At 49.3% G+C, this 26,601-nt stretch overlaps 13 protein-coding genes across 13 annotated transcripts; 6 read left to right on the forward strand and 7 right to left on the reverse strand.

Annotated features, from left to right (window-relative positions):
- Nucleotides 1–164: 164 nt before the first annotated feature.
- Nucleotides 165–869, reverse strand: derA (putative ER-associated proteolytic system protein Der1; the record flags this gene model as incomplete). The annotated part of the gene is made up of 1 exon (XM_056958719.1): nucleotides 165–869. One exon carries the CDS (start codon nucleotides 867–869, stop codon nucleotides 165–167), a length of 705 nt encoding a protein of 234 aa, XP_056808109.1.
- Nucleotides 870–1,201: 332 nt separating this feature from the next.
- N7506_009427 (histone H3 family protein) lies at nucleotides 1,202–1,763 on the forward strand (the record flags this gene model as incomplete). Its single annotated transcript, XM_056958720.1, has 2 exons — nucleotides 1,202–1,364; nucleotides 1,417–1,763. The coding sequence occupies 2 exons, from the start codon at nucleotides 1,202–1,204 to the stop codon at nucleotides 1,761–1,763; spliced, it is 510 nt and encodes a 169-aa protein (XP_056808110.1).
- A 420-nt stretch (nucleotides 1,764–2,183) lies between these two features.
- On the reverse strand, nucleotides 2,184–5,512 carry N7506_009428 (uncharacterized protein; the record flags this gene model as incomplete). The annotated part of the gene is made up of 6 exons (XM_056958721.1): nucleotides 2,184–3,678; nucleotides 3,725–3,840; nucleotides 3,893–3,910; nucleotides 3,964–4,074; nucleotides 4,129–5,424; nucleotides 5,483–5,512. 6 exons carry the CDS (start codon nucleotides 5,510–5,512, stop codon nucleotides 2,184–2,186), a joined length of 3,066 nt encoding a protein of 1,021 aa, XP_056808111.1.
- Nucleotides 5,513–5,966: 454 nt separating this feature from the next.
- Nucleotides 5,967–7,133, reverse strand: N7506_009429 (uncharacterized protein; the record flags this gene model as incomplete). The annotated part of the gene is made up of 1 exon (XM_056958722.1): nucleotides 5,967–7,133. The coding sequence occupies one exon, from the start codon at nucleotides 7,131–7,133 to the stop codon at nucleotides 5,967–5,969; it is 1,167 nt and encodes a 388-aa protein (XP_056808112.1).
- A 1,004-nt stretch (nucleotides 7,134–8,137) lies between these two features.
- N7506_009430 (putative hydrolase, alpha/beta fold family) lies at nucleotides 8,138–9,837 on the forward strand (the record flags this gene model as incomplete). Its single annotated transcript, XM_056958723.1, has 6 exons — nucleotides 8,138–8,896; nucleotides 8,950–9,110; nucleotides 9,164–9,244; nucleotides 9,294–9,417; nucleotides 9,468–9,596; nucleotides 9,652–9,837. 6 exons carry the CDS (start codon nucleotides 8,138–8,140, stop codon nucleotides 9,835–9,837), a joined length of 1,440 nt encoding a protein of 479 aa, XP_056808113.1.
- Nucleotides 9,838–10,021: 184 nt separating this feature from the next.
- Nucleotides 10,022–10,649, reverse strand: loc1 (the record flags this gene model as incomplete). The annotated part of the gene is made up of 3 exons (XM_056958724.1): nucleotides 10,022–10,291; nucleotides 10,354–10,560; nucleotides 10,614–10,649. 3 exons carry the CDS (start codon nucleotides 10,647–10,649, stop codon nucleotides 10,022–10,024), a joined length of 513 nt encoding a protein of 170 aa, XP_056808114.1.
- A 369-nt stretch (nucleotides 10,650–11,018) lies between these two features.
- N7506_009432 (NADH dehydrogenase [ubiquinone] 1 alpha subcomplex subunit 6) lies at nucleotides 11,019–11,759 on the forward strand (the record flags this gene model as incomplete). The annotated part of the gene is made up of 4 exons (XM_056958725.1): nucleotides 11,019–11,061; nucleotides 11,153–11,214; nucleotides 11,374–11,520; nucleotides 11,640–11,759. The coding sequence occupies 4 exons, from the start codon at nucleotides 11,019–11,021 to the stop codon at nucleotides 11,757–11,759; spliced, it is 372 nt and encodes a 123-aa protein (XP_056808115.1).
- A 315-nt stretch (nucleotides 11,760–12,074) lies between these two features.
- Nucleotides 12,075–13,543, reverse strand: N7506_009433 (histidinol dehydrogenase family protein; the record flags this gene model as incomplete). The annotated part of the gene is made up of 3 exons (XM_056958726.1): nucleotides 12,075–12,344; nucleotides 12,399–13,098; nucleotides 13,188–13,543. The coding sequence occupies 3 exons, from the start codon at nucleotides 13,541–13,543 to the stop codon at nucleotides 12,075–12,077; spliced, it is 1,326 nt and encodes a 441-aa protein (XP_056808116.1).
- A 1,753-nt stretch (nucleotides 13,544–15,296) lies between these two features.
- N7506_009434 (FAD-binding oxidoreductase) lies at nucleotides 15,297–16,979 on the reverse strand (the record flags this gene model as incomplete). Its single annotated transcript, XM_056958727.1, has 5 exons — nucleotides 15,297–15,566; nucleotides 15,635–15,804; nucleotides 15,870–16,202; nucleotides 16,325–16,531; nucleotides 16,592–16,979. 5 exons carry the CDS (start codon nucleotides 16,977–16,979, stop codon nucleotides 15,297–15,299), a joined length of 1,368 nt encoding a protein of 455 aa, XP_056808117.1.
- A 671-nt stretch (nucleotides 16,980–17,650) lies between these two features.
- On the forward strand, nucleotides 17,651–18,600 carry N7506_009435 (hydroxyacyl dehydrogenase; the record flags this gene model as incomplete). Its single annotated transcript, XM_056958728.1, has 4 exons — nucleotides 17,651–17,958; nucleotides 18,020–18,127; nucleotides 18,208–18,364; nucleotides 18,433–18,600. 4 exons carry the CDS (start codon nucleotides 17,651–17,653, stop codon nucleotides 18,598–18,600), a joined length of 741 nt encoding a protein of 246 aa, XP_056808118.1.
- Nucleotides 18,601–22,836: 4,236 nt separating this feature from the next.
- N7506_009436 (uncharacterized protein) lies at nucleotides 22,837–23,388 on the forward strand (the record flags this gene model as incomplete). Its single annotated transcript, XM_056958729.1, has 1 exon — nucleotides 22,837–23,388. One exon carries the CDS (start codon nucleotides 22,837–22,839, stop codon nucleotides 23,386–23,388), a length of 552 nt encoding a protein of 183 aa, XP_056808119.1.
- Nucleotides 23,389–23,501: 113 nt separating this feature from the next.
- N7506_009437 (uncharacterized protein) lies at nucleotides 23,502–23,885 on the forward strand (the record flags this gene model as incomplete). Its single annotated transcript, XM_056958730.1, has 2 exons — nucleotides 23,502–23,674; nucleotides 23,735–23,885. 2 exons carry the CDS (start codon nucleotides 23,502–23,504, stop codon nucleotides 23,883–23,885), a joined length of 324 nt encoding a protein of 107 aa, XP_056808120.1.
- A 663-nt stretch (nucleotides 23,886–24,548) lies between these two features.
- Nucleotides 24,549–25,177, reverse strand: N7506_009438 (DNA-directed RNA polymerase core subunit RPC19; the record flags this gene model as incomplete). Its single annotated transcript, XM_056958731.1, has 4 exons — nucleotides 24,549–24,682; nucleotides 24,735–24,811; nucleotides 24,902–24,993; nucleotides 25,064–25,177. The coding sequence occupies 4 exons, from the start codon at nucleotides 25,175–25,177 to the stop codon at nucleotides 24,549–24,551; spliced, it is 417 nt and encodes a 138-aa protein (XP_056808121.1).
- Nucleotides 25,178–26,601: the final 1,424 nt, after the last annotated feature.

Below are 26,601 nucleotides of genomic sequence, written 5' to 3' on the forward strand. Positions count from 1 at the left end.
CGAGGTGTCCAATTCCATCTCCATCGAGGGCCGAGGCAACACATATACCAACAACACTCTCTACCCAGTCGCCCTTGGATCTGCCGGCTCTATTGTGAACTGCTTCCATCCGAGCGCTGGGCAAGTAGAACGCTCAACATGACGACACATGGCGACTCAAGACCCTAACGGACAGCTGCTGCAGTGGCACGCTCGTCCGAGCCAGGGCCAGACTCAAACAATCGGCGCCACCAACGCGGTGGGTCAAACGGACGGTGGCCATTATGCAATGGTGGGTAGACATCATTGAAGAAGTACCAGATATGGCCAACGACAACGCCGAGAATCTCATCCTTCGGCACAATCTGGTGCACCACCACACTGAACGCCATCAACACCCATGGCAAGTATGGAGCCGTGAAGACCAACAACCCCAGGAAACTCAATCGGGTGTCTGGGTTGCGCCGAGCCCAGATATACACCAGGCTCGAAGACAGCGCACTCCCCAGGAATGGTATTGACAGGAACGGTGAAATGACGAGCAGTGAGGTCGTGGCATAGAAGACGAGCCATGCGAAGTGAGCGGGCGAACGGCCGGATGATTCCTCGAGAAGCCGGGAGTAACGCTGGAGGAAGAAGACGTGGAAGAGTAGGTCGAGGTTTAGCGGCCCAAAATAGAGGAATGTGGTTATCAGACGCCAATACTGGGATTTCACGTAGACTGAGCGGAAGCTGTAGAAGAGCTGGAATGGCGTCACGATGTGGCATTGTACGAGCACCGAGGTTGCTACCGTTGCTACTGTCCACCAGCGGGTGACCGGGGGCATTTCATAGAACCACTGCTCCAGAGGGAATTGGCCTTGTCCATTGTTCTCCCAAATGCCCGCCATGATGGTTGGAAGAGGGGACTGATGGCGAGAGAGAGAGAGAAGTGGGCTGATCAGCACTCATAGTTGTACGGGAGTACCACGTATGCGATAAGGACTATCGTCACGTGGTCTGGCGTCGCGCAACGCGTCAAAGTCGGGAGGCTGGGACGCTAACGCGAATAGTTCATATTGCCCTCGCCAGCCTCCCTTTTTGCGATTGCCGTCATTTTCAATCCCATCCCACTTCCCTATATTGGACGATTCTGTCACTCTTCGGCAAGGGACATACTCGTTGCTAGGGCTAGCTTTCAATTGCTTGGTGTTGTTTTTTTTTCTCCCACACCCCCACTACAATGCCACCGAAGATGGCGAAGATCTTGAAGAAGAAAACCACCGATAGCCCACAAAAGACCAAAGGTCGCAGACCAATCGCAAAAGATGGCGATGGCTCACCAAATGCCGTGCGCAAATCCAAGCCCGGAAAACAAAAAGCCAACAAGGCCGCAGATGTCCAACGTGAGTACCTGCACTCGGCGCCACGAGCTCAAGCTCAAGCTAACGAACCCAGCGGGTGATCCAACCCCCACAGGCCGCCGCCGCCGCTACAAGCCTGGCACCGTGGCACTCAAAGAGATCCGCAAATACCAACGCTCCTACGACCTCCTCATAGCTAAGCTGCCGTTCGCGCGACTCGTTCGCGAAGTCGCTCTCGATCTTCTGCCCGCCGACACGGGCGCCGAACTGCGTTGGCAGTCACATGCGATCCTGGCACTGCAAGAAGCCGCCGAGGCATTCCTGGTTCATTTGTTCGAGGACACAAATCTGTGTGCGATCCACGCCAAGCGCGTCACAATTATGCAAAAGGATATCCAGCTTGCGCGGAGAATTCGCGGGGTCTGGGCTGGTCTGGGTTAAATTTAATATTAATGATCGGGATTACGGGCACTGCGGCGTGTTGGGTATGGAGTTGGTGGTGTTTTTTTGTGTTTTTCTGGCTTCGCTCTAGCGGAACTGGCTTATACCATGGTGTTTGTACATTACGCATGGATGTTGGGTGTTATTGTTGTTTTCGATGTTTTCTATAAGCGAAGCTATCCTTGGGCCGATGCTTCGTGGTGATGCATGTCTAAACTGAATTCAATCAGTTCATTCTATCACCGGCACTGCAAGTAACTTGAAAGCCTGTTCTGAAGATATGGTCAAATGATGCTTAATTTGCCTAGTTTGATCGTAAATATAATGGGAATAAACGCCTCCGAATTGCCGTCATGGTATCATAAACAAATCGCACGCGAACTCGACGTGAAACAAGATACTTCAATAAAGATGAACAGATTATGTCGAACGCCTGAGACCAGGTGGGAGATTCGCAACCAAACGCTGGCCTTCTTCACGAACACCACGGGCCTCTTCGCCCTTACCCTGTCGCTCGAGGGTTTCAGCGAGCATATCATCAGTGACACTCGCCCAAAGACGATCGTTGGCACGCTTGGCCATTGCTCTGCCTGCGCGCGCGCTTTTTTCTGCTTGCTCGCCGACCACGCCGCGGAAGTACTTCCAGCTCATAAAGGTGAGCGTCATGCAAGTGATCTGGCTGTTGCTGATCGCAGTGGCAGATTGGAGGGCTTGCTGAAGGAATTGCTTCGTTTGGATGGTTGACTCGGAGTGTACAGTGGCACAGACCAAGAAGTAAGCCGCTTGTATGTACTTATTTGGGGTGCCTTGGCAGAACGGCTCGAGCTTTGCAATGACCGAGTTGAGGAGGTAATGCGATGGGTGATTTGGGTCCCGTATGATGAGGACTGTGTTCAGGCCAGCAAGGATGCGTGTATCGCGGCAAGTGTCGTTGCGAGACGCCTTGCTGGTCGCGGGGTCGAGGGATAGAAGCGGTGATTGGAATATGTTCAGTGCGGTGGCAAGGTCGCCTGTCGCCTGGGCGATGGTGCCGGCAGCATATTCAATCAAACACTCGATAGTGTAGGGAAGAGTAGAGCCCAGCTCTTGGAAAACTTGTCTCAGATCTTTGAGAGTCTGTCTGGCGAGATCCCAGTCGGTCCGGGAGCACGCGAGGAAGACTCTTTGGAGTAGCAGGTTGCAGTATAGGGATTGCCGCCACTGAACCCTGCGGTTGGCAGTAGCCATCGATTCAGGGATTATCTGAGGAGCCCTGAAACTGCTTTGGACCATTTTAAGTCCTTCTTCGAGGTACTTTTCTGCTTTCCGGCCATCATATGAGTTCTTCGCACTGAGTGTGATGGAACTTAGGAAATAGCAAAGGGTGTAAAGGTCGTGCTGGGGAAGCCAGTTGAAGCTGAGAAGCAATGTTCCGTTCTGCACCTGCAGTATATCGCCGGTGTCGATGGAAGACGGCCCTGCAGACTTTCCGGCAAGCGGCACAGAAAAAGACCCATCCGGCCGCCAGTTGCCGTCGCTCAGGGTCTCGTCCATCAATGCTTGCATGACTTTTAGTTTCTGACCTGATTGATTGACATCGTACTCAAGAACACTGCAGCATATATCGACCATCTGGATCAAAGTTGTCAGTTGGGGTATGTGGCGAAGCTCATCATTGAGCTGATGGCTTCGGGCGGCGGCTACGGCACGCTGCGCCTGCTCAATGGAATCAGAACTTGTGCCTTGCTGCAGGTGCGCCAGAGCTTCAATCACAGCCGCCATTACTGACACTGCCCGGTCGCCATTGCGACTAGCCATGGCCGTAATCTTGTGGAGATGATGTAACGCTTGGACGGAATCTTGATGCGAGGTACACGAGAGCGAGAGAGTGACCCGAAGGAAACGGAACGCATATTCCCAGGCTGAATGTCGGTATCTACATTTATTAGCAAAGTTTCGTTTCGAATTTGAACTGCACATACGCTTCGACGTCCTGGATCATGCCATCAACAGCTTTCAAGGAAGCTTTGGTGTTGGTTTTGTGCAGCATTCGAGCCAGGAGGTGCTGCATACTGTACTTGAGATCAAGCATGCGGTTCTACAAACGTTAGTGGTGATCCTGACACAATGTCCGTGCCGGTTGCACATACCCGTTCGCAAAGATCAATCTACTGAAGTTAGCTAATACTCTCGGGTCAGAATGGGAACTTGAAATACTTACTCCTTTACTCAATGCCGTCTCTGCCTCAATGTCGTTGTCTGTTTCTTCAAACAATGTACGCGCATATCGAAGGCGAACAAGGGCTTCTTTTCGGGGTTGCAATCGCCAATTCTATGCCACATAATTAGCATGTATCCCATGGTTATGAATCATCCATTCGAGAACCTTCAATACAGCCTCCAGACAGCCAAGTCCAGTAGCAACTAGTTTGTAATACCCATCAACTTCGGTCTCACTGGTAGCCATGGAGATATTTGTCCCGCGAGCATGGGCGGCATTGAGGTACTCATCAGCCAACGACAGTAGCAGGACCTGATAATCGACCGGCGGTTTGGCGGGTTTGGCAGCCGATGGTTTCACAACCTTCTCGGCGGACTGTTGGCTTGGTCTTTTCTTCTCCGCATGAGATGGCTTAGGCTGCTTGTTTGGGGTTTGACTTTGCATGCTAGCTTTGATGTCTGGCGAAGGAGCTGGTATCATCACTTGCGGCACAGCAAATGTTACCGGTGATGGAGCTGGCGGTGTCTGTTTCGGCGTTGAAGTAGGAGTTGCCTGAATTTGCTGGAGCTGTACTTTGGGAGATATTTGAGGTGGGTTGGCTTCGGCTTTGACAATTTGCTTAGGCTTGGGCTTGGGCTTGGGCTTCTCTTGAGCTCGAGGTTGGGACTGGTCCTGATATTTGGGCTGTGGTGTTTGCACCTGAACCTGTCCTCGGGGAGCCTGAATGTCGGTTTTGGGACTAATGGAAGGTAGGACAACTTGGACAGGCGTGGGTGGTTGCGGGGCTAACAAATGAGCCGGTTGTATGAGAGGAGGACTCGCAGGTGGAGGTGGTTGGGGTTCGCTATACTGGGGAGCAATTTGAGTATATCGAGTTCGTGGTGCCGTGGGTAAAGGTTGTTGTACAAACAGTTGAGCTGGATTGACGAATTGGTGTTGCATCTCTTCCTGTTGTATGGGAGGCGGCGGCGGTGCTGGTGGGGGCGGGGGAGCTCGAGGTTGAGGAGGTGATTGTATTTGGGGAAGAATTTGTGGTACGGGCTGCGGCCGTGGTTGAATGGCCTGCTGCGATAACTGGGGTCGCTGCTGTGGGGGAGTTTGCGGTGGATGTGCCTGTTGCATTTGCGGTTGCGGTTGATGCTGTTGCTGTTGCGCATACACTGACGGATACTGCGGGTATGGCATCATGGCCGAGGGATACATGTTCGGCTTGCCATATCCATCGTATGGAGATGGCGGAGGACCTGCATTATTGAACAGCATCTGCGGGGGCATTTGCCCATGCTGGTACTGTGGCGGCGGTATATAATGCGGGTACTGGCCAGACCCAGGTGGTGGGAAGCTCATCGCCCCGAGATAAAGACACAGGTCATACGGGTCGAGTCTCGAGTCAAACGCGTGGTGATGATGGGATCCTCGCGCTCCAGGGCTTTCGGTCCGGATAAACCCCCGGGCGGTCAGCTGATAACGATCTATAGCGTACGACGATTGACGACGGTGCTATTCTTTGTGTATGAACCAATGGGAACAATCTTGAAAAGATATTCATTCTTGTAGAGAGCTACCTAGGTATTTTGAGGTGCACCTTTATCCTTGCGCAACCTCTGGGAATTCGGAAGTGTAGTAGCTAGTCTCGAGCTGCGCATTGCCGGGTGATATATAGATGCCCAGTGGATACTTGACTATTTATGCCATGGACCACACTTCAAATTAATTATTAAAAATATTTCATTTATCTCATTTATCACACAATATACACCATAATGTGCTCAAGTAGCCATGCACATAAAGGAATCACAGAATTGTGTAAGTAAAACAAAACCTGGAAATGTAAAGAATGTGCAGTCATAAACCAAAGGTATCAAATCGGCTGTAACCCGCTGAAAGATCACTGTACGCTGACAAAAGTCAGAAAGAGCAAAGAACAGAACGCAAAAAAGCGACGTCATATCTTAAACTCTTGCAGAAGCATCTAAGGCTTCTCTTGTCGCTGTCATATTTCGTTAAATCATGTTGATGGACGTATAAAGCTGGCTGATGGGTTGATTACCTATTCCAGGATCGAGTATTTCCTGTTCGATACTGGGTGCAAAGGAAAGTGCCGGATGTTCCCGCACCGTCCAGGGACAGAGCTCGTTGCAGTTGTCCACACTGATAGACGGTTCCGCTGGATGAATCCTCTGCGCTGCCCAGGCCGGATCCGGCGTTGGACTTGTGCCGCCCAGACATCGCTGTGTCGTAAACGAATATGTGGCTTGGCCAGACTTTTCAGAATGGAAGACTGCTTTTCGCGGGCATTTGAGTGTCGTGTCACACGCACTGCAGACGGAAATCCGCTGACAGGACGAGCAGAATGTGTCGAAGAGTTGGCAGACGGTTGTTTGGTGCACACTCGAAAGCCATAGGTCGACGGAGCGATGGGCACAGCCGAATCGTGGGGTCATGAATTCTTCTTTACCAACCTGGCCAGACTCGGTGGTGAGTTTGTATTCAGTCCGAATCACCAGCTGATCGTTCTCGTCAAGTTCTGGGAACAAGGATGTCTTGAGCTCCGTAGGGCCATACTGCTCGGTGCATGTATGCCAGCAATAGCGATCGTCAACCGCATTCCCAAATTCTGACTTGAGAGCTTGCAGCGTTATTTGTCGTACTCGGACGTGATCGACAAGATCAAGCTTGTCGCGGTATGTTAACTTCTTGCATGGGCACAAGTCGACAATGCCTGCAAGATCTCCCACGTTGCATGTTCGATTCTCTGGCTTTCGTCGCAACTCTCTTGGCGAAAATGCATCTCGCGGATGAAGCTTCAGACACTTGGAACATAGTTTCCAGCGACTGTTTTCCAGCAGGTTGAGGAACGACCATCGGGGGGTCACAAAGTTGTGTCCGTTGCGGTAGTGGTGGAACAGCGGTGCAAAGTCTCGACTGAAACGGAGAGACTTTGAGAATAAGATTTCCCCGGAGATCGCGAACATACGCCTGTTGGTCAACGCCAGAGCAGCCTCCGGAAGGACTGTCAGATGGGATACGATCTCTAGCAATAGCTCGGTGGGTAACTCCATCAGGTAGCAGCGGCTAGGACCATGCTCCTTTTCTCGCTTTGGTGACCAGGGTCTCAACTTCATCATGACTTTAACCTTCTCGGTGGCGCGGTAGAGACGATCAGACATGTCGGAAGGGAACCCTTTTATGAAAGTCATGCCCAGGTGGGTAATACAGGAAGTCTTGAATTAGAAGTGTTTGTTCAAAATGGCTGCATGAGTATATGAATCGGAGCAAATGGCGTATTCTTCAAAGATCATAATGCAAAGGTCAAGCACACCGCATGACAAGGAAGTCGCATCACCTTCAAAAGGGAAGACAGGATCTGTTGACCTAGAAGTAGTCGGTCGGAAGATAAAGTTGCATGAAAACGGACCATGGGACAGGGTCACAATAGCCGGATATCTATGCTCTCAACATTACATATAGGAGTATAAGAGGTACTGATCATCGGTAATCCAGCCCGTTCTTTGTCTGATGATCTTTAATGCGTAACGCCGGATCTTTCATGTTTTTTCCTCCCTACATTTACTTGAATCAATATTCAGATAAATCTGTCTGTTGTTGGAAACCATGGGGAATCCTCCCTGTCTCCACGCCGGAAGTTGAATCTAGGGTTTCCGCAAGCGGAAATCAAGTTGCCGCATTAAGCATCATACCGTCATGACTTTAATTCCCGGGTGGAATGTCCAACTTCTGCCAACTGCAGAAGATAAGGAGAATTTGGGCATGAGGATGGGCTCAGACCCTAAACAGACCATGACTTTGTCAACTGACTTGCCCAGGTGAAAGTGCATATGACAGGGGAAAGAAGCGCAATCATCCCCAATTATGACTAATACACACGTGATCAGGCACATGTCCTGCACGTGACTTGATGGTTTTATCACGTGCTATTCCCCCTTTTATGTCTGATTAGACATCTGTGCATGCATAAAGTCCCAATGAGGAAGTGCCGAGGTTCATCTTATCAAAGTTGGTGGAACACGATCTATTTTTCCTTTTTGCTTCCAAGCCACATTTCAAGTTTCCTTTTGTCTTTCAATCTTATAGTTCCTTTTAGCAAAAGCTGGATCTTCTTCCCCTAGGGCTAGGCTCGAGTCAGCACTTTGCAACCATATCCTAAGCCCTGATGCTCGACCTCACCGCAACACTCAACTCAATTCCCCTATCAGTCCTCTTATCGGGGCTGATTGCCATGGGTGTGCTATCATGGCTTCGTCCGAAGGGTCGTATAGCATTCCATCATGCTAAAGACAATAGCTTGATGTTAACCAAGAAATCCGGCAAGGAGCAGAGCTTCGTGGATGTGTGTCGCTCTGCGACCCCAGAAACATGCAACCTCAATCCATTCTTGTACAACGGTCACCTCCAGACAGCATGGACTACACTCAAGCACGATAATGTTCCCGTGTACTACAAACGCCGCATGTTCGAGTCCGAGAGCCCGGGTTTCGCGGGTCACTATGCTATGGACTTTGTGGTCGAGCCATACGAGATGCCTACCGACCCCGAATTGCTCGACCAGGCAAGAAAGCATACCCAGGATTCTGGATTGCCACCCCGGACATCCTTCTACTCTGGCGAGGAGCTTGCTGCTCTGCCTTCTGACGATACCAAGCCCATGCTGGTGGTCTTGCACGGGTTGAGCGGCGGCTCCCACGAAGTGTACCTGCGTCATATCCTGGCTCCGTTGGTGGCAGATGGTACCTGGGAAGCATGTGTGGTCAACTCAAGAGGCTGTGCGCAGACGAAGATCAGTACCGGTGTTTTGTATAATGCCCGGGCTACCTGGGATGTTCGTGAGGCTGTCAAGTGGCTTCGAAAGACATTCCCCAACCGTCCTCTGTTTGGTATTGGGTTCTCGCTTGGTGCTAACATTCTGACCAACGTATGTTTGCCGCAACTTCCTCCATTTGCCAATGTCACTAACAGATTCTGCAGTATCTGGGAGAAGAGGGCGATAACTGCCAACTGAAGGGTGCTGTGATTTGCGCAAGCCCGTGGAACCTGACGGTTAGCAATGTGAAGTTGCAAGACACTTGGATTGGAAAGAATGTTTACAGCAAAGCTATGGGTACCAGCATGAAGAAACTCTTTGAACAGTGAGTATCACTCGATGGTTGGGCTGGAATACTTCAACTAACCCGTGGAACAGGCACGTGGACCAAGTCTCTAAGAACCCTCGTATTGATGTCGATGCCATCCGAAGTATCAATTACCTCCACGAATTTGATCGGTAAGTCGATTTCAGTACACACCAGAGAGATTTTCCTGACGTCCGACAGAGCCCTGCAATGCCCGACTTGGGGTTATCCTACCGAGGGAGCTTACTATCGGGACGCCACTTCCACCGACTCCATGCTTGCCATCAGAATTCCATTCCTTAGTATCCAAGCGGAGGACGATCCTGTAAGCCATGATCCGTTTTTTTGTTTTGAGGATGCCACTGACGTGACTAGATTGCTTGCCGAGAGGCTCTCCCCTATCATGAAATGACACAAACACCTTATGGAGTTATGTTGACCACCTCGTGGGGTGGTCACCTGGGTTGGTTCGAATATGGAGGAGCGAGATGGTTCGTGAAGCCGGTATGTTTTCAGATTTATCGATAGCAACCAACGATCATCTACTAATTCCCTCTAGGTAACAAGCTTCTTGAACAAAATGGCAAGAGAAATCGACACCACCATCCCGGGTGTTGTCGAACACCCTGAAAGACTCCCTGGAAACATTGCCCACCACGACGATCCCAGCAAGGACCCCGACCTGGCACCCAAGCCTCAATTCCACCCCATGCAGCGCAAGCTTGCCCTGCCACTGGGTATTTAGGCACCCGTCCTACCAAATTACCCTCACTTCCCTCGTTCAGCGACACATGTCATCCATTTACGTGAAAGATGGCGTTTTGCATAGAATGTTTGTGCTCCGATAAACATAGATAAACCGGTTGAACGCCGAACCCCGACATCTAGGTACATTGAAAGAGTATATAGACAACAATTGAACTTTTTTTTCAAGCAAATGCAACGGTCTTCTTGGTCTTCGGCTTAAAGACCTTATCCTTAATCGTGGCCTCGGGCTTGTCGCCAGCCTTGCCCTTCTTCTTTGTGCGCAGAGAGTCCTTGACATTCTCGAGCTTGTTCTTCCTCTCCTTCATGCGGGCCTCGGCCTCGGCCTTCTTGGCCTCGCGGATCTCTTCTAATTGTCGGGCCTTCATCATCTTAGACTCAATTTGGCCCTCCTTCTCGGCATTCACCATTGCGAGAATCGTCATCATGCCCTCCTATATCCATGCCATTAGTATGGGGCTTGTCAATTGATTTGATTGGGTGCGGAATGTAGTACCTGATCGTCGACGAAAGTTTTGCCCTTCTTCTTGCCCTTAGGCTTGACAACGCCGACAGGCGTAATTTGGTTCAACTCGGGAAGGTCCAGCTCCTTCTCGGTGTACACTCTCTTCTTCTTCTTCTTCAGGTTTTCTTGGGCAGTCCGGGGCTTGGACTTTTGTTCCTTAGGCGGAGGACGCTTGGGACCATCTTTTTGCTGGATTTGCTGACGCGCGAGGCAGACGAGAGCGAAGGCTTAGCACCCTTTGCGCCTCCAACGGAAGGGCCCTTAGCGGAGCCTTTGTTTGGTGCCATTTTGTAGGATTCGAACGATAGTTTTAGAGGCGGCTTCGGTGGGAGAAAATATCTGCGGGTGGCGAGAATCGAGTTGGATGTTACACCGACTCAAGTATAGATCAATGATTCCCGCGACAGAATCAGAGATATCAAGAAGAAAAGTTCAGAGTAAAAGAAACAAGAGTAAAGCGTCGCGCCGGTTGAATCCTCAAAGTCGCAAAAGAATTTTTTTGAAAAGGCAGGCGGTGAAAGCGGCCGATTCCACCAACCTCAGATCGAAACCTCCACCTTCGTACACGTTAGCTCAGGTTCCAACGCTCAATTCCCCTCCCTGCACCCAGTGATCGAACTGCACTGGATTGAGTGGGCTCTCGACTCTCTTCCAAAATGACTATCAACCCTACCTACCTGGCGCAGCGCACGCGCTCCTGTACGTTTGCTCTCCCGATACCTTCCGCCCGCCGAGGAGTCAATGGCACCTTACCATATAAAGAGAGTCTCTAACAAGTTCTTCTATGCAGCCGTTAACTGGGGCGATGCCAAATACCGCGTCCTGAAGTCGTACCGTGAATGGCTCCGTGCGGTCAGTCTACCCGAGAACCAGCCAATCCCAGTCCCTTGATTTGCGATTCCTCAATCCGCGATGCCAGAAGGCGACGGCGAACCCCCCGGCCTGTCTTCTTGGCTTTGATCAATCAGAATCATACTGCAAGAACCTAGCTGACCTGATGTTGAAATACAGTCCCCCGAGATCCAGACCATGTACTCTCTGGGCATGCCCGTATCCGCTATCCGCACAAAGATCCGCCAGGAGTTCGAGAAGCACCGCTACGTCGCCCAGATCAAGACTGTCGATGTCCTGCTGTACAAGAGCCACGCTGAATTCCAGGTCAGTGCGAGTCCATGTCAATCACGAGTCCGAGGAAGAAGATCAAGCGCCAATTGTCTCGCTTTATCTCATTTGGACACCCGGGCATCCTCTATAGTTCAACGCTGACATTCTACTAGGAAACCCTGAACTACTGGAAGCAGCTTTCTCACGTCATGAAGTACTTCCGCCCAGAAGAAGACCCCGGTGCTCGCCTACCCCGCAATTTCGTCTCCGGCTTCCTCGAGGGCCGCAATTAAACACATCTGCTTTTCCTTTTCCCTATCTTGTTCCTGGTCGCGGTGTAGCAGTCAGACTGCGCCATCGATAGACATGTGTATATATTGTCTGAATACGTCACCCATCGTCTTAACCGCATATCCCAAGTAGAAATCTTCAGCTAGCTTAGGATGCGTACTGGATATGTTCACTCAATTTGCCTATATTGGTTCAAGCATGCATTGAAAGCACCGGCTGGCTTAACAGGACCCCCAAAAAACTGGGAATGGAGATTCTCGGAGCGGGTTGGTGACTTTCCAACTTATTCATCCTTTCACCATTCTGACCATGTCAACTCACAGATTATGTTGCGCGTCACCCTGGCCATGTTTAATCCATTTGTAATCCTTATTGAGATACTGATGGGCACGCAAGTCTCCGGAGCGGGCATGTCCCTCGAAGTTCTCGGCACGTGCAGCTCTTCCGCATAGTTCGCCAAGTTGGCCACTTGCTTCTGCTGACCTGACTTCTTGATAGGTGACGGTACGGAGGAATTTGCCGACCCATAGCCCACCAGTGTACCGAGCAGCTTTCCGAGTAGGTAGGACATGGTTAGTTCCAATGACCTAGGATGATACTTGTGAGTTGAATGGGCCAGAAAATGGGGTGAGAGTGCTTACCTTGTCGCCGTACGAAACACAGGTCTTCTCCCCGAGGAACAAGGCACCGTAGTGCCGCATCTTTTCAAGGGCCTCACGAGGCTGTCGTGTCAAAATCTGAACGTGCTCATATGCATACTCGTCGGCAAGCTTATACGCTTGATCGAGATCATCTACAATCGCAACCTCGCCAAAGTTCTTCCAGGACTCGCCTGCAATGTTTGCAGTCTCCAATTTTAGCAACAGTCGATCGATATACCGCATGGTTTCGGTGGCTACTGTTTCGGAAGTTGTGATCAAGACAGCAGGCGAGTCAATACCATGCTCCGCCTGTGATAGAAGATCAGTTGCGACGGTGAAAGGATCAGCCGCGTCATCTGCAACGATGAGAACCTCAGTTGGACCGGCAAACAGATCAATTCCAATCTCGCCAAAGAGCTGACGTTTCGCCTCAGCTACAAATGCATTACCGGGACCAGCGATGAAATCAACCTTGGGGATTGTTTCGGTGCCGACGGCCATTGCTGCTACTGCTTGGACACCTCCAAGAAGATAGATTTGGTCGGCCCCGGCATAATGCATCGCTGCAATTGTGGCATATGGGATCTTGCCTGCGATAGGAGGGGTGCAGCCAATGACGTTTTTGACGCCTGCGACCTTGGCAGTCAAGATTGTCATGTGGGCAGACGCGAGGAGAGGGTACTTTCCCCCGGGAATGTATCTACGAGAACATTGATTAGCAATTGACTGCTGATGAAAATGGTACATCGGCTGATTTTGGTGCGATTCCAACCCTTCGACATTACTTACGCGCCGACGGACGAGATGGGAATGTTCTTCTGTCCCAGGTGGACGCCCGGAGACATCTCGATCTCAAAGTCATTGATAGACTTGAGCTGGGCAGTGGCAAACTTGCGCACATTTGCCTGAACTTGACGAATGTCATCTTTTGTTTGATCAGAAACATTGGCCAGAGCTTCATCAATCTGCTGCTGAGACAGCAGGAATGATGTTGGGGACCACTTGTCGAACTTTTCGGAGTACTTGCGGACGGCTGTGTCGCCGTTGGCTCGAATATCCGCAATGACACCGCTGACAATCGAAGGCACCTGGCTAGACTGGCTATTGGCCGAGACAGCTTGAGCTTGCTTCAGATAGCGCGTCATTGTAGTGTTGTTGGCCAAGGCGGGAGATTATTAGTAGTGGCCAGAAGTCGAGGCTTGAGCGTCTGTGCCCAAACACAGGACTCCTTGATGGTTTAAATACCCGAGTCGGAGAGATAGAGCAGCTTGCATTTGTAAGTGCTCAACCGAGGGATTCCTGTCATTTCCCCTCACCAACGACAGATCATCGGGATGGTATAGTTCGAGTCGAGAGATATTGTGGGTCCGCCCTCATGGCCGCGGCTCCACTAACCGAAACAGGTTTAGCGTTGGTCACTCAGACCCAAAAGAAGTACATCAGCGAGTTCGGCGTTCTGTCCGACCTACCTCAGATCCCCCACATGTGGTCATCCGAGCCGTGCATTCATCAACTTGCAAGATTTTTGTGCGTGGTCACGTTATTTAATCGGAGTATCAGGCAATGCAGATTCTATTTCTCTCCTATACATCAGGGATGTCACGACCGAGACGCTTTCAAGTACAACAATTCCACCAGAAGGGCTCGATTCTCAATGGTATGATGATTTATTCTCCCAGGGGACTATATACCGCCAAGGCATAGTATGCAAGGCCGTTTGAAGAAGAAAGAAATTAAAGTTGATGATTGGGGACTATCCACCCGAAAGATTGTACAAGAGCAAAGGGAATAACCACAGAAGGAGGATGATGTATGGTACAAATTGGGCTGAATACCGCATTTTGATACAGCAATCAAGGCGTAAATGGATACTTTGTGCGAAGCTGTTCCCCATACTTGAGAATAAAAGTGGGAATGGAAGCATGGCCAGAGAAATGAATGCCAGCAAGGAGTTACCCCATCCCAACCCAAGCGCGCTGTATATAGATGGCCCAGCCAGCCCTGGAGGGGCAATACCGCTCCAATGAATGATCTTAAAACTGTGTTCACCGCTGCAGCTGATGCAGCCTCGGATGTGAACGCCTCTACCAGGTAGGTCTGAATCGCGGTCTGTGTATCAAACTCTGTCAGTCTTCACCCAATTTTAGTACGACCTCCGATCCACAAATCCAAGGTTGTGTATAGTTTAGCTCAACTTCCAAAAATGTTCAATTCAAGCGACGATATACCAGATAACTTATCCTAAGTGTACTTTGAAATTAGGTACTGTGATAGAGGTAGCGTAAGCTCTGGGAGCTTTACACCTTTGTAGACCAAGCCCAGCTTTCTTCTCCCCTCATGCATCTTACGGCATTTGTTACTGCGCCTGTTTGGTAAAGATTTCCATACTGATGTGATGAAGAAGCTTTGTCTACTGTAACATGATTCTGAAAATTTATAGCTTAGTCCGATTTATTTACCCCGAAATTAAAATACGAAAAGTAGCAAGTTATTCTAAAATGTATTCCTTGTTTCTGTACCAACGTATAAGATTCTCTTGTCTCTTGCAATATCACAACTAAAAAGACATTACGGACTGATTTTGAATCTCAAGCTGATAACAGAGATGAAATATGATGAAGCGAATTGCTGAAGCAGTATGATAAATTCTGGTCAAACGAAACCGGACGGAAGGGAGGAAGAGGAAGACGAAGAAGGGCAGAGAGAGCGAGCTATCTAGTCAGGCCTGTCAGATCAGCTGACCGCCATCAATCTATCCCAATAAGCTTGTTTCTCCTCGTGACATCACAGATGTTACGCCCAGTAATTTTTAGCATCAACTGCACCTTTGAATCTCCCCTGTGGGTCATACTGCTTCCGCAAACTCCGCAAAGCTGCAACATGAGGGCCCCAGATCTTTCATATGATGTAAGTAACGGAGCATCGTGCCTTTATACGTTTGCGTCTCACCTTTGTTGGATCATGATAGTCTTCAAACCCATTCGGAAGCACATCAACGTCTGCATTGTCTCCTAGTACCTTTGAGGGGGCCTGGATAGCCAAGTCTCGGGCCAGCTTCTCCTTCACCGGCCCGGCATCCGATGGGCATCCGGTGCCAAGAAGCAAAATATGCTTCATGCCATTAGGTCGTGGCCAGGCGCTGGTTGATACACCTCCCGCCAGATCCCGCTGGAGTAGAGAGAACAAAACTTAGACTCACTTTTGATATTATGAATTCCGTAAAGGAGAAGACTTACTGAGCTTAGCAACTCGAAGATGAGGTAGGTGCAATCACCAAGTGACTCGTCAATCTCCCGGAGCCCTTCAAACCATTTGATCGCTTTGATGACGATCTCTTTTGAGATCTTCCGTAGCAGCAACGGCTGCCAGAATTGATTCATGGTACCTTTGACAATATCTGCTTTGTCTGCACAATTCATGAGCCCCTAGTATCATATGACACCGCCTGGATATTTTATGAGAACGACTCACCTTGAAGGTTTGCCACGCCGGCAAGTGTGGTTATCATGGTTTTATCAATAGCTCCAGGGATATTCAACGCCCATTGGAAATTGGCTCGGCCATGCTTCTCTCCATGGGCGTCAAAGGCATGAATTACCAACACGTCTAAATCACTTCCAATTGATTCAAGAAGCCGTCCCTTGACCACATACAAAAACATGGTGATCTTAGGATCGACCGGTTTGGAGAGGAAGTTCGCAATGCCTTCTGCGACTTGCTCCAACCTTTCACGGGGAATCAGGATTTGACCTGCCCAGATCTTTCGTGGATATAAGAATACTTGGAGTTTGACCTGGATCAGTACTACAGCCAGTTATCGAGATTAGCTTGCTTTCATCTCATCTCGACAAAAAAGCGAGAGAGAATGAAGAAGAAGAAGAAGAAGAAGAAGAAGAAGAATAAGAAGAAGAAGACGAGTCACATACCACCAAAGCCGCCACCACCAACTCGGAGTGCCCACAGTAGCTCTGGCTCCTCGGATGCCCATACCACCGAACCGTCGTACTTGACAACTTTGGCGTCCAACAGATTTCCCGGGTCCGAGATACAGCCATATTCACTGGAAAGCCACGAAAAGCCTCCGCTAAGGATTGTGCCTGCTACTCCAACACATGGAGTGCGAGCCCCTACGACTTTTTTGTGCCAATTATATCAGCCTCTGAAGCAGAAATGATGCTAAGCGGAGTTCTTACTTCCATATTCTGGCGCCACTTCGCCAAGCTTTCGGTAGACATTGGACCATGTCTGTCCAGCACCAATAGTCACCGATTCAGAATGCGCATCAAATTGAAAGTCATCGAATGCCGACGTATTCACCAGCACATCTTTAGCCGAAGCAGAACTAAACCCGTGGCCATAGATAGCGAAATCATGGTTGGTTGTGTAGAGATAGATCAGTACCTTACTCAGCGTATCGATTGAGGTAGGCCGAATTACCAGACGGGGGCTTGCATACTTCTGGGCCGCCCATGTCTGGATGCTTGGGAGATAATTTGGTGAATCCGGGTTGATTATCTCATCGGCGCGCAGAAGTGAACGCAGCGCTGTGAGAATATCAGTGCTTCCCTTCAATTCCGTCATGTTATTTATTGCCCGAATTAACGGATAAGCACAGGTAGAAGAGAATATTGGAAAGGTTTGTCCAATACCGAGCTTTGCAATAGGCTAAGGGCAGAAATATGGAACGTGGAAAGCTTTCCACTTTATATACCGCCTTGGACTAACGCAAAACGCAAGATGTAGGATCTGAGCGTCTGCAAGGCAACTCTTCTAGCAGAGATTTTAATACTTTCACGGCTGAATGGCTGAATGCAGGTTTCTGGATTGAGATCGCCATCCTACTACCACATTTAGCACCAAGCTAGATGAGGTTCGTACCACTAGGAATGGAATTAGCTCAATGAATTTGCAATATTAATACAGTGTGTTTGTGGATGTCTTCCATATGACGAATCGAGGGTTCTCTATGTTTCTGTTGGCGTGTGGTGATGATACACTAATCCCGGTATTCCGGTTGTCTGCAAGTGGGCCTCTGTCAGGACCCGCTTAATTGCCGCTTTTGCTCGGAATGCCGAATCCGAGCCCCACAGCCCCCAGGACCGAAACTCAATTCTTCCCGGCTATGCGGCTCGGAAGAGAAACTATACTCCATAATTGAATCATATAAAAGGCTTGATAGAAGAGCCCAATACCAGCTTGTAATCAGCATTTATTGTTACCTCAAACGTGAACTGATATCTCCACGTCTGACCATGCTGAACGTCCTCGTTACTGGAAGCTCCCGCGGCCTTGGCCTGGAGCTGGTTAAGCAATTGGCCGCCCATCCTGATCTAAATGGAGGCTTGGTAGTGGCTACAGCTCGAAAATGCAGCCCAGAGCTCCAGAATGTGATCTCGTTGAACAAAGGCACTGTGGTCTTCGTCGCTCTGGACGTGACTGATCAAGAGATAATCGTGCAGTCAGCTGAGAAAGTCAGATCTGCCTTGGTAGGGCGGAGTCTAGACATCTTGATTAACTGTGCTGGCGTCCACGGTGAAACTCATGGAAAACTTGCTCTGATGTACTAGACGCTCACGTTATCCTGCTCTCCTTTTCAGCAATACGAACTAACGCATTTCCAGGTCCGACCTTGAATATCAATTATCAGCTAACGTGACGGGCGCACATAAGGTTCTTCAGCAACACCTCCCTCTTATGCAGACGAGTCACCTCAAGAAGGTTATTAGTATGTAAGTTGCTATAATACCTAGCAGCCAAATGAGCGATGATATTTCTTTCGATATTTGGTTGCTCACAGATCAATTTACAGTTCTAGTGAATTCGGATCCATGACGAAGGCTCGAGAGGTGGGCTACGCACCCTGCCCAGCCTACAAAATTAGCAAAGCAGCTTTAAACGCTTTGATGGTACAATATGCTCTGTCTTACGAGGACGAGGGCTTTGTATTCCTCGCAGTGAACCCCGGAGTATGTACTCTCCATCTAGCACGAAGCTTTTCTCGTGCTAATTGAAAATGCTAACTGAATCGGCTCAGTGGTTGCAAAGCGACATGGGTGGGCAAGATGCCGACCTTACTGTTCCACAGGGTGCGGAGGCAGTACTGAATATTGTGATGGCCGCCAGCGACCGGGATAATGGTAGTTTCAAGACCATCGATGTTCCAGGGTGGGAAAAATATGATGGTGGCACTGTGCCTTGGTAGTCCCAATACCAATTCACCTTTGAGAACTTGATATGACACTCGTCATCTGCTATGCCAAAGGAACGTTCATGGATGTAGGAGCTAAAATTGGCGGTTACCATCAAGATTGTTACACATTCAAGATCAATATTGTACTATAGAATCTGACTACTATAACATCCGGGTCCCCTCAAATTAATCTCACATGAATGTTCATATCTCGTCTAGTGTTTTAACTACTAAACTACTATTTGCTTTTAAAGATGATGAAACTGCTTGAGCTAGGGTCAATCGCCTCTAACATGCCCCGGAAAGAGAATGAAACAGACGTCACTTTCAAGATGGTCATCTGAGAATGCCCCATACAAGTCATCAAGTGTGCGGAACATGGCTTTAACCGCTCTTAATCACAGCAATCTGTGATCTTGCAGGCTTCTGTGCAACTCGACAGTAAAGTAAGTCACTGGTTTGACAGTTCCCACTGCTACATCAGTCTATCTGACCGTGTGATTCATGACATCTTCTACTGGTTGCTCTATCCTCATATCGACGAGAGCACCGCAAACAGACATGTACGACACTGTAGTAATGTGAGATGTGAGGAGAAGAAGAAGAATAAGAGAGAAGCTCTCGCCATCTGCACTATCTACGCCTGCAGGGAGCCTGGCAAACACCAAACACCTTCCATTCCTCAGAGAAACTCACATTGAAGATGCAGATGAGTCTGATACAGCACCTTCCATGGATGGCCTGGTGGAACCGTGACTCTAACATGATCTCACATCACATTCACATGGATCGGAGGCGAGAGACTAGGATCTTCATCACACACCTTACTAAATGGACACGATCCAGTCGTCCCGACAAGCTTACGATATTGGGAGACAATTCATAAAGTGCTTGACAAAGTGCATGAGATTCCTCATCATGCTACGCGCGTGGTGGTCCCGAGAAGGGAAAAAGATGCATGGTCTGGTGAATGATCACTTTCACCTGACTCTGCGCTCTTTCTCTTCATACCCACGCCATCCTCAATTTGATTTCCTCTGCCTTGGTACTCATCCCAAATGAAAGACAGTATTCCGGTACGGCCTTTGGCATGATATCTTGACTCAAGACCTTCTCAGGGCTTATGTAATCATCACATGCACTTTCCATGCATCTTTCGCAGCGGAGCAGATGAAAAACACGACAGCGATAATGAACCAAAAGCGAGAAGCTCCTGGTTTTCGATACCAACCAATGATATTGGGCTCGTACATTGTGATTTTCACGTGGAGCTTCCCCAGTTGAAACCTGCCTAGTCATACTTGTCGTCGCCAGCTAATAACCTATGACGGGAGGTTTCGGGTCACTGGGCTGTGCTTTGAAAGACATATGGCCGGACAGAAACTGAGATTGAAGGTCCTTTCGTTAGGAAATCGATCGATTGGAAAATATACCTTCCAAAGCTGTAGATATGTCATATAACCTCTAGTCATCCTTTGTCCCAGAAGCCGGAAAAAGCAGCATCTTCTTGTCTGGCATCAGCAATCGAGCATGGAGATTTTCCGAAATGATACATGTGGGGAAAGGAACGCCATCTGAGTTTCACTGGCAAGATTTCAAAGAAAGATGGCCTGCTAAATCAGGTGAAGCCTTCTTTTGACTTATAAGCATAGAAGGAAAGGTCCTGGGGGTCTGAAAGAGAAAGTCGGTGGAGAAGCCCGTTTGCTGTTTGTGCACGTCTCGCCCCTAGCAGAGGTTTGATGGAGTTTGCAAAGAGATGATTTCACATCCAGCTGAGACCTTCTCTCCGTGCCATATCAAACGAGTCAGGAGCTAATGCTGATATCTCTCAAAAACCAAGGGCGGAGATAAGATCAAGCTGAGGCCCCATCTTACAGTTCGTCATAGCACTGACGAAGAGACACTGTTAGATGCTTTTTGAACTGAGCCAACGCTTACACTGTTGGTCTAGATCAGCCTCACTCTGCCCTGACTACTACGGTTTTGCGTTGTTCTTCGACAGAACCAGCCCTTACGCAAGTTTTACATTTCCAACCCATCGCCTGGGTGTGGGATCACTGGCCACGAAATAATTCCAACCCACATCCCAAAATAACAACTCGCGGCTATACGGTTCACCGGGGCCATCCGGGCGACTCTTCGACACGTTTCATAGCACGAGCCGCTCACGGGATAAGATACTTGTTATATAACTTCGACGTCCCGGGTGATGTCCGCGTCGACCGCGTGTTCCAGCCGCTGACGGTCATGGCATGACACAACAGCATTTGAAATCCCATGCCATACAAGGAAAATGATAATCTGAGTGGAGGTTTTGTCGGGGTTTTACTCTAGGACTGCCTACAGCATGGCCACTTCTTCGGTTCCTTTTCTACTTGCTGTACATTCATGGTACACTCGGGTTCTCCAGCGATTCCGCTCACATCCTGGTTTTCACAAACTCTCAAATAACACAATGGGTGATGAAGATGCCCTATTCCCTTGTGTGAGCTCGCGATTGAGCTTTCACCAATGCATCCATCTCACAAAGGGGAGGCCTGAGGAGTTCGTGGTATGCACTACTCATTGCGAGAACTGGCATACAGTTTTCGCGAACAAGCGATGTTAAAGTACGACCGATTTCAACTGTGCTTCACCCACCGCAGTCGATCGCTTCAATTACCGTGGTTCGGTCTTCTGCATTGGACTGGCCATGTCCAACTGCGGTTCTCCTGCTGACCACATTTTATCTATCGTCTTGTGTCAAGCCCTGCTGACATGCAAGTCGACGTGCCATTCATTGCGGCAAACGCATTGAAAATTAGGCCACGGACTCGTCGTCCGATAAGACCACAGCGCAAAAGTCCGTACACTAGCCTGCAGACTTCGATCGACGTGAACACCCAAAAAGGATCCTATTGACCACTGGCAGTGCCGTGGCATTATGGACCCTCGGGACATCGTGAGTGTCACTCTGAAGTGGCTATCATATGTTGCATGGTCATGAACCCGTGCACAGTTGTTACATTTCATCAATGTCCTGGCCCACGAAGTTAATGAGGTGTGGAATCACTCCCGTGACTCATACATGAAATGTCTGGTCTAGTGAGCTTAAAGCTGCCGTTGCTTTAACTCTGGGACTAAATCTTTACCATCGCGTTTACGCCCAGCGTAACATCTGGTAGCATGTCCATTCGCTGCCGGTGTTACAAACACAGCAAACCGATATAGTCTGCGATAGACTTTTTGACATATGGGTATATGTCGAGTTCAATTGCGGTGATTGAATTTGGCCGCTGTCACCTTACCACAAACCAGTGGACACTGGCTATTTCATACACACGTTGACAATGACACAGCGCATCAAATCCGTACTCCGGAGAAGAGCTAGCTTGACTACCTTGGCTGTGACATTATTGTGGTATGACTTTAGCCATCGCACATCAAAGAAGACTCCTACCGCACAGATTTGAATTTTTCTTGCTGCACGGCAAATCACAGTCATCCGGGCTCACATTGATCATCACGACTCATATCTTCCAGTGTGAGCTGCTGATCAGCACCATGATACATCGAATATTTCTCCCATCAAAGTCCTCCAATAAAGCATTCCTTTGCAGTTGGACGACAGCTGCAGACAAGATCCCACATATGGTGGAATTTCCGGACCTGGAAAAAGCCGTGACACTTTGCGGCCACCGCATTGTGGCTTCCACCAATGCTCCCATGTCATCACTTCCTGGCTCAGGAGGTTGACGGCGATCTGGATATTTGACTGACGTTGACCATGATTTCCATTGTGCATGAAGAACTGACCACGAAGCACGATATCAACATCCCAATTGTTCGTGGCTAAAAGACCGAGGAGCTATGGCACCCTCCCGCATCACGGTTACATGATAGCAAGGATGATAGACTTATTGTCACAACCGAAAGGTATACCAAGCTCATAAGGCGAAAAGAAAAAGACGCAAATTGGGTGGAAAGGTTCCAATATGCGACAATCTGCACGTCCCAATCCCAAACAATGGTTTTGATGCACGGGGTGAGCTACGCAGAAACCGTGTCCCGAAAGGTCCCACCGGGCTTTTTTTTCACAGAAGAACGTTCGCTTTCTCCCAATATGGCGTGACAATTACATTCTGACCAGTGGCTACGACCAGTTAGGTTGGCTTTTGCACTAGGAGTGCCCGCAGCGTGAGAAGGGACTTTGCATCGAAGGGCAATGATATCGAAATCCAGGCCGTGTGGGACAATCCTGGGGCCAACATGTTTCACATTCGCTCAAAAGGCATTGAACCTCTACACATCGCTGCTGGTCACAAGATTGTCGCCATCATTACTCGATCAACTACATCTATCATGAGCTTGCATCTGCAACCTGAGCCACGCTTTCTGGGTCTTGTCCGAGAATGGTCACCAACAAAGCAAAACCAGTGCAAACGCTCCGTGAAGTCTGGCAAGTGGCCGTCCCAGAATCCACAGGACCTGGTTCGTGGGAAGTTATCGGTGAATAAAACAAAGACGACGGATAACGCAGAGAAAGAGTCGAGAACAATCGCCATCTCTGTGAATTCCATCGCTGAATCCATCTGGAAGCTTGCCGAAGTCGGACCCTGCCATAACAAGATCCCAGTAGGGACATTCATCCCCCCTAGATGGGGCCTTCGATCTGGAGGAACAGATGAACAAATCCTGTTGCATCTTAGAGAAGTCCTCATGACAAAGGACCCTAGGGGATTGTCTCACGACACCCACGTGGATTTAAAAAAGAAGGGCGCTAACAAGTGCTCGCCAAGAAAAGCCATGTTCGACAAATGACGAAATGTCTATGTGAAGAGCAGACATCAGATACGGATAAGTCATCTTGGTTACAATCCAACACAAAGTCAGCCTTATCTCACGGAAGTGTCTATGTACTCGACTTACAGGCAATGGTTCTGGCCTACGGCGAACAGTGGGACACCAACGATCAACAAGACCATTGCTCCCAAATGTTAGCGATTTCAATGGGCACAGTTCCCATGATCGGTGCAAAAGCATGCCTGAAGGTCGAACAAAGGAGTTTCGAAACACAGTCTTTGACTGTGCTCCTACCAAGAGAATCGTATGTTGGACCATTGCCCTTTTTTCTGTCGAGCTAAATACTGACATCCAATTCTATTAGCAAGCGTGGCAATCGGATCTTAGAGGACGGGTGTCGCTCGCAACGGACTTTCCAAAAGCAGGTCGAACAGCGTTATATCACCATGAAAACGAGCCATTTATTCGCGCCTCCTCTTGGGGGTCTGCAGATCAGCATATTGAACCCACTATAGCACGCGATCCCGCCAGATGAACAGCGTGGCTGTCACATCGTTTGCGGTCAACTCGTTTTATACCAACAGGACAACAGCGAGCCAAATTTCCTGGCCTCCGTGTGGCGATTGCGCGGTCTAAAAACTCTTCCACGGCACAGGACACACCCACTTATCGACGGTCGTTTCTTGAGCCGAAGTGTCCGATCGAGAGTGGCTCTCAGCTGGCAGAAATCAACCCTCGTCCAATACAAAGACCAAATACCCCAAATCCTAGCATACCACCGAGTTGAGAACAGCTGAGGTCAACAATCACTGCTCTGCGGCTAGGGCCTCTTCACACTAGAGCTCCTGGATCAAGAGGATATAACACCGTCCTCGCCTTCGGGCTTTGTGCGAGATGGGAAGGACCGTCAATGATTCCTGTCCGAATACCGGTGCTATATGCACCATCCTCAGACATGTCTTGCCTGCGAAAGTCGCAAGAGTTGTTGGAGAATTGAAGCCACACAAGTCTCGCCCTGGACTGACCGAGCTACATCAGCAGATCATCCCTTATCTCGAGTCAATGACACACGAAGTCAACAGATACAACAGTTCATATGATGAAAAAGTATATAACACGAAGCAAATAGATGCGTACTTTTCCCTCTACCCAAACGCCCAAACAAACAATGCAAACCCCTAAACCTCCATGCGGTTCTTGCTCTCCTCATTGAATTGATCGCGTGCGCCAGTGAACTTCTCTGTAACAACATCACACAGATCCATCAGGTCATTGAAGCCCTTCTCCAAAGCCTCCAGCGCAGTAGTCGAGTCTAAGTCGTGACCGTTAGCAAGACAATTAATCATATCCACGAATCCACATACCATTAGTCTGGATGCGGACGTGCATCTTCGCGTCTGAGGGGTGGGGGATGGTGTAGCCGCAGAACTCGACGGCGGGGCTAGGAAGGTCAGCGCATTCGTTCATTCATTCCGGGGTCCGGGTTCTGTGGGTGGCACCGAGTGCGCAGTAAATGCTGGCAGATACTCACTTCTTCATAATGGCGTATCGCAGGGCATTGCCCATGGTGTGACCTTCACCTTCGAATTGGAATGAGGCGGCGGTGTCGGTGGCGCCGGGAAGCTGCGAGGTGTTAGCTAGTCGTTACGGGCTTGGAGCGCAGACGCAGTTGCAGTTGCGGGTCATGACGTACGACGACAATCTGGCGTTCTTCGAGGATAGGGTCATTGGAGACGACTTCCTGCTCGGGCTGCTCGGCGTCGACCATGGACTGGTCGGGGTCTTGGGAGTGGACGGATCCGGGCATTTTGGAGGTTTCCGGTGGCGGGTTGAGGGTAGTGGGTGAGTAGAAGGCGGGAGATGATAGATACGGCCCTTAGGGTGGCGATTTCGGACGTGAGGCACCGGACTGAGGATTGCGTGGTGTGAGAGGTAATTCAGCGCAATCTTCAATCTCCAACTGAAGATATCGCGCAGAAAAAAAAGTGGGTTATCGATAGAAGGGCTTACCGCCTGCCTATTGTGTGGCTGATCTATATCATCGCTTCGGCTTCGGCTTCATTGGCTTCATTGTTGTTCTTGGAGTATCATGGGCATTTACAAACGTTGTGGGGTATATATTGGTCGCGATGTGCTGTAGTATCATCGTTCCAGAGGTTTCGTTTCAAGGTCAAGGACACCATATGCATAGGGTGTTGCGGTGACGAGATCACAGGCCCACGCCGCAGAACTGCACATTGTACCGAGTCCGCCGTACTCCGTACTCCGTACTCTGTACATGGCACATCACAGGCGAACTGCACACCGCCACTGTAGGAACCCACGCAGGGAGCCTCAGACATACATTCCGATGGGACTGGGATGGCATGGGCCATGGTTCTAGAGCGCTGTGGGTGGGCTCTACCCACTGTACGGAGTACTCCGTACTCTGTACTCTCCAGGACTGTACTCATCATTCAAGATCATTGTACGGAGTATCATTTGAAAGCTTCACATCCCAGGTTTGACTCATGTTTGAGCCCAGGTCCAGTGTGCCAACCGTTTTCTGACGTTTCATCGATGAAACGGTCGACACCTCAGGCGGCGAATGATTTGTCAAAGCGGCTGGCCCAAGCTCAAGGGGGCCCGTGACATCTAAAATATACCCTAACATCGCCATCGCCATCGCCATCGACATCGACATTAATATCGACATTAATATCGAATATGTACAAAGTATTTGAGAAATAGAGAACATACGGAGTACAGTGTTTAATGTAGAAAAGATAACCGAAAAGAACACAAGCTATACCTGCGCGGTTAAATTGAAAAAGAAAACCAGCCAATCACCAAGTAGATCAACAGTTGGTTTACCCAAGTAGGAGTTTGTAGGATATTACTTGACCCTAGAGAGAGAGAGAGGGTACGGAGTAACTGAGAACGGATTAGTACAGATGAGATCCTCTCGGCAGAGGCATCCGTGAACTCCTTTCAGACCAGTGTTTCAGTGTTTCAGCGTCTGGGCCCTCGTTGGATAGACCACACGCCACACAACCCCCTGATTATAAGCGCCGCCATGTTTGACGTAAAGCGCGGACTGGTGTGACTGGCGTTTTTGGGCAAATTGACACAAGTACAAGTACGGAGTGTCAGTAGAACCCACACGATAAACACGATTGAGATTGAAATTGAAATTGAAATTAATGGAGCTGGGACAGTGGGACTATTGACGGCGCTGAAATAGTCTCGTTT

This window comes from Penicillium brevicompactum, assembly GCF_028827555.1.
Source record: "Penicillium brevicompactum strain IBT 35665 chromosome Unknown utg000006l_segment0_segment0, whole genome shotgun sequence".
Lineage (NCBI taxonomy): Eukaryota > Fungi > Ascomycota > Eurotiomycetes > Eurotiales > Aspergillaceae > Penicillium > Penicillium brevicompactum.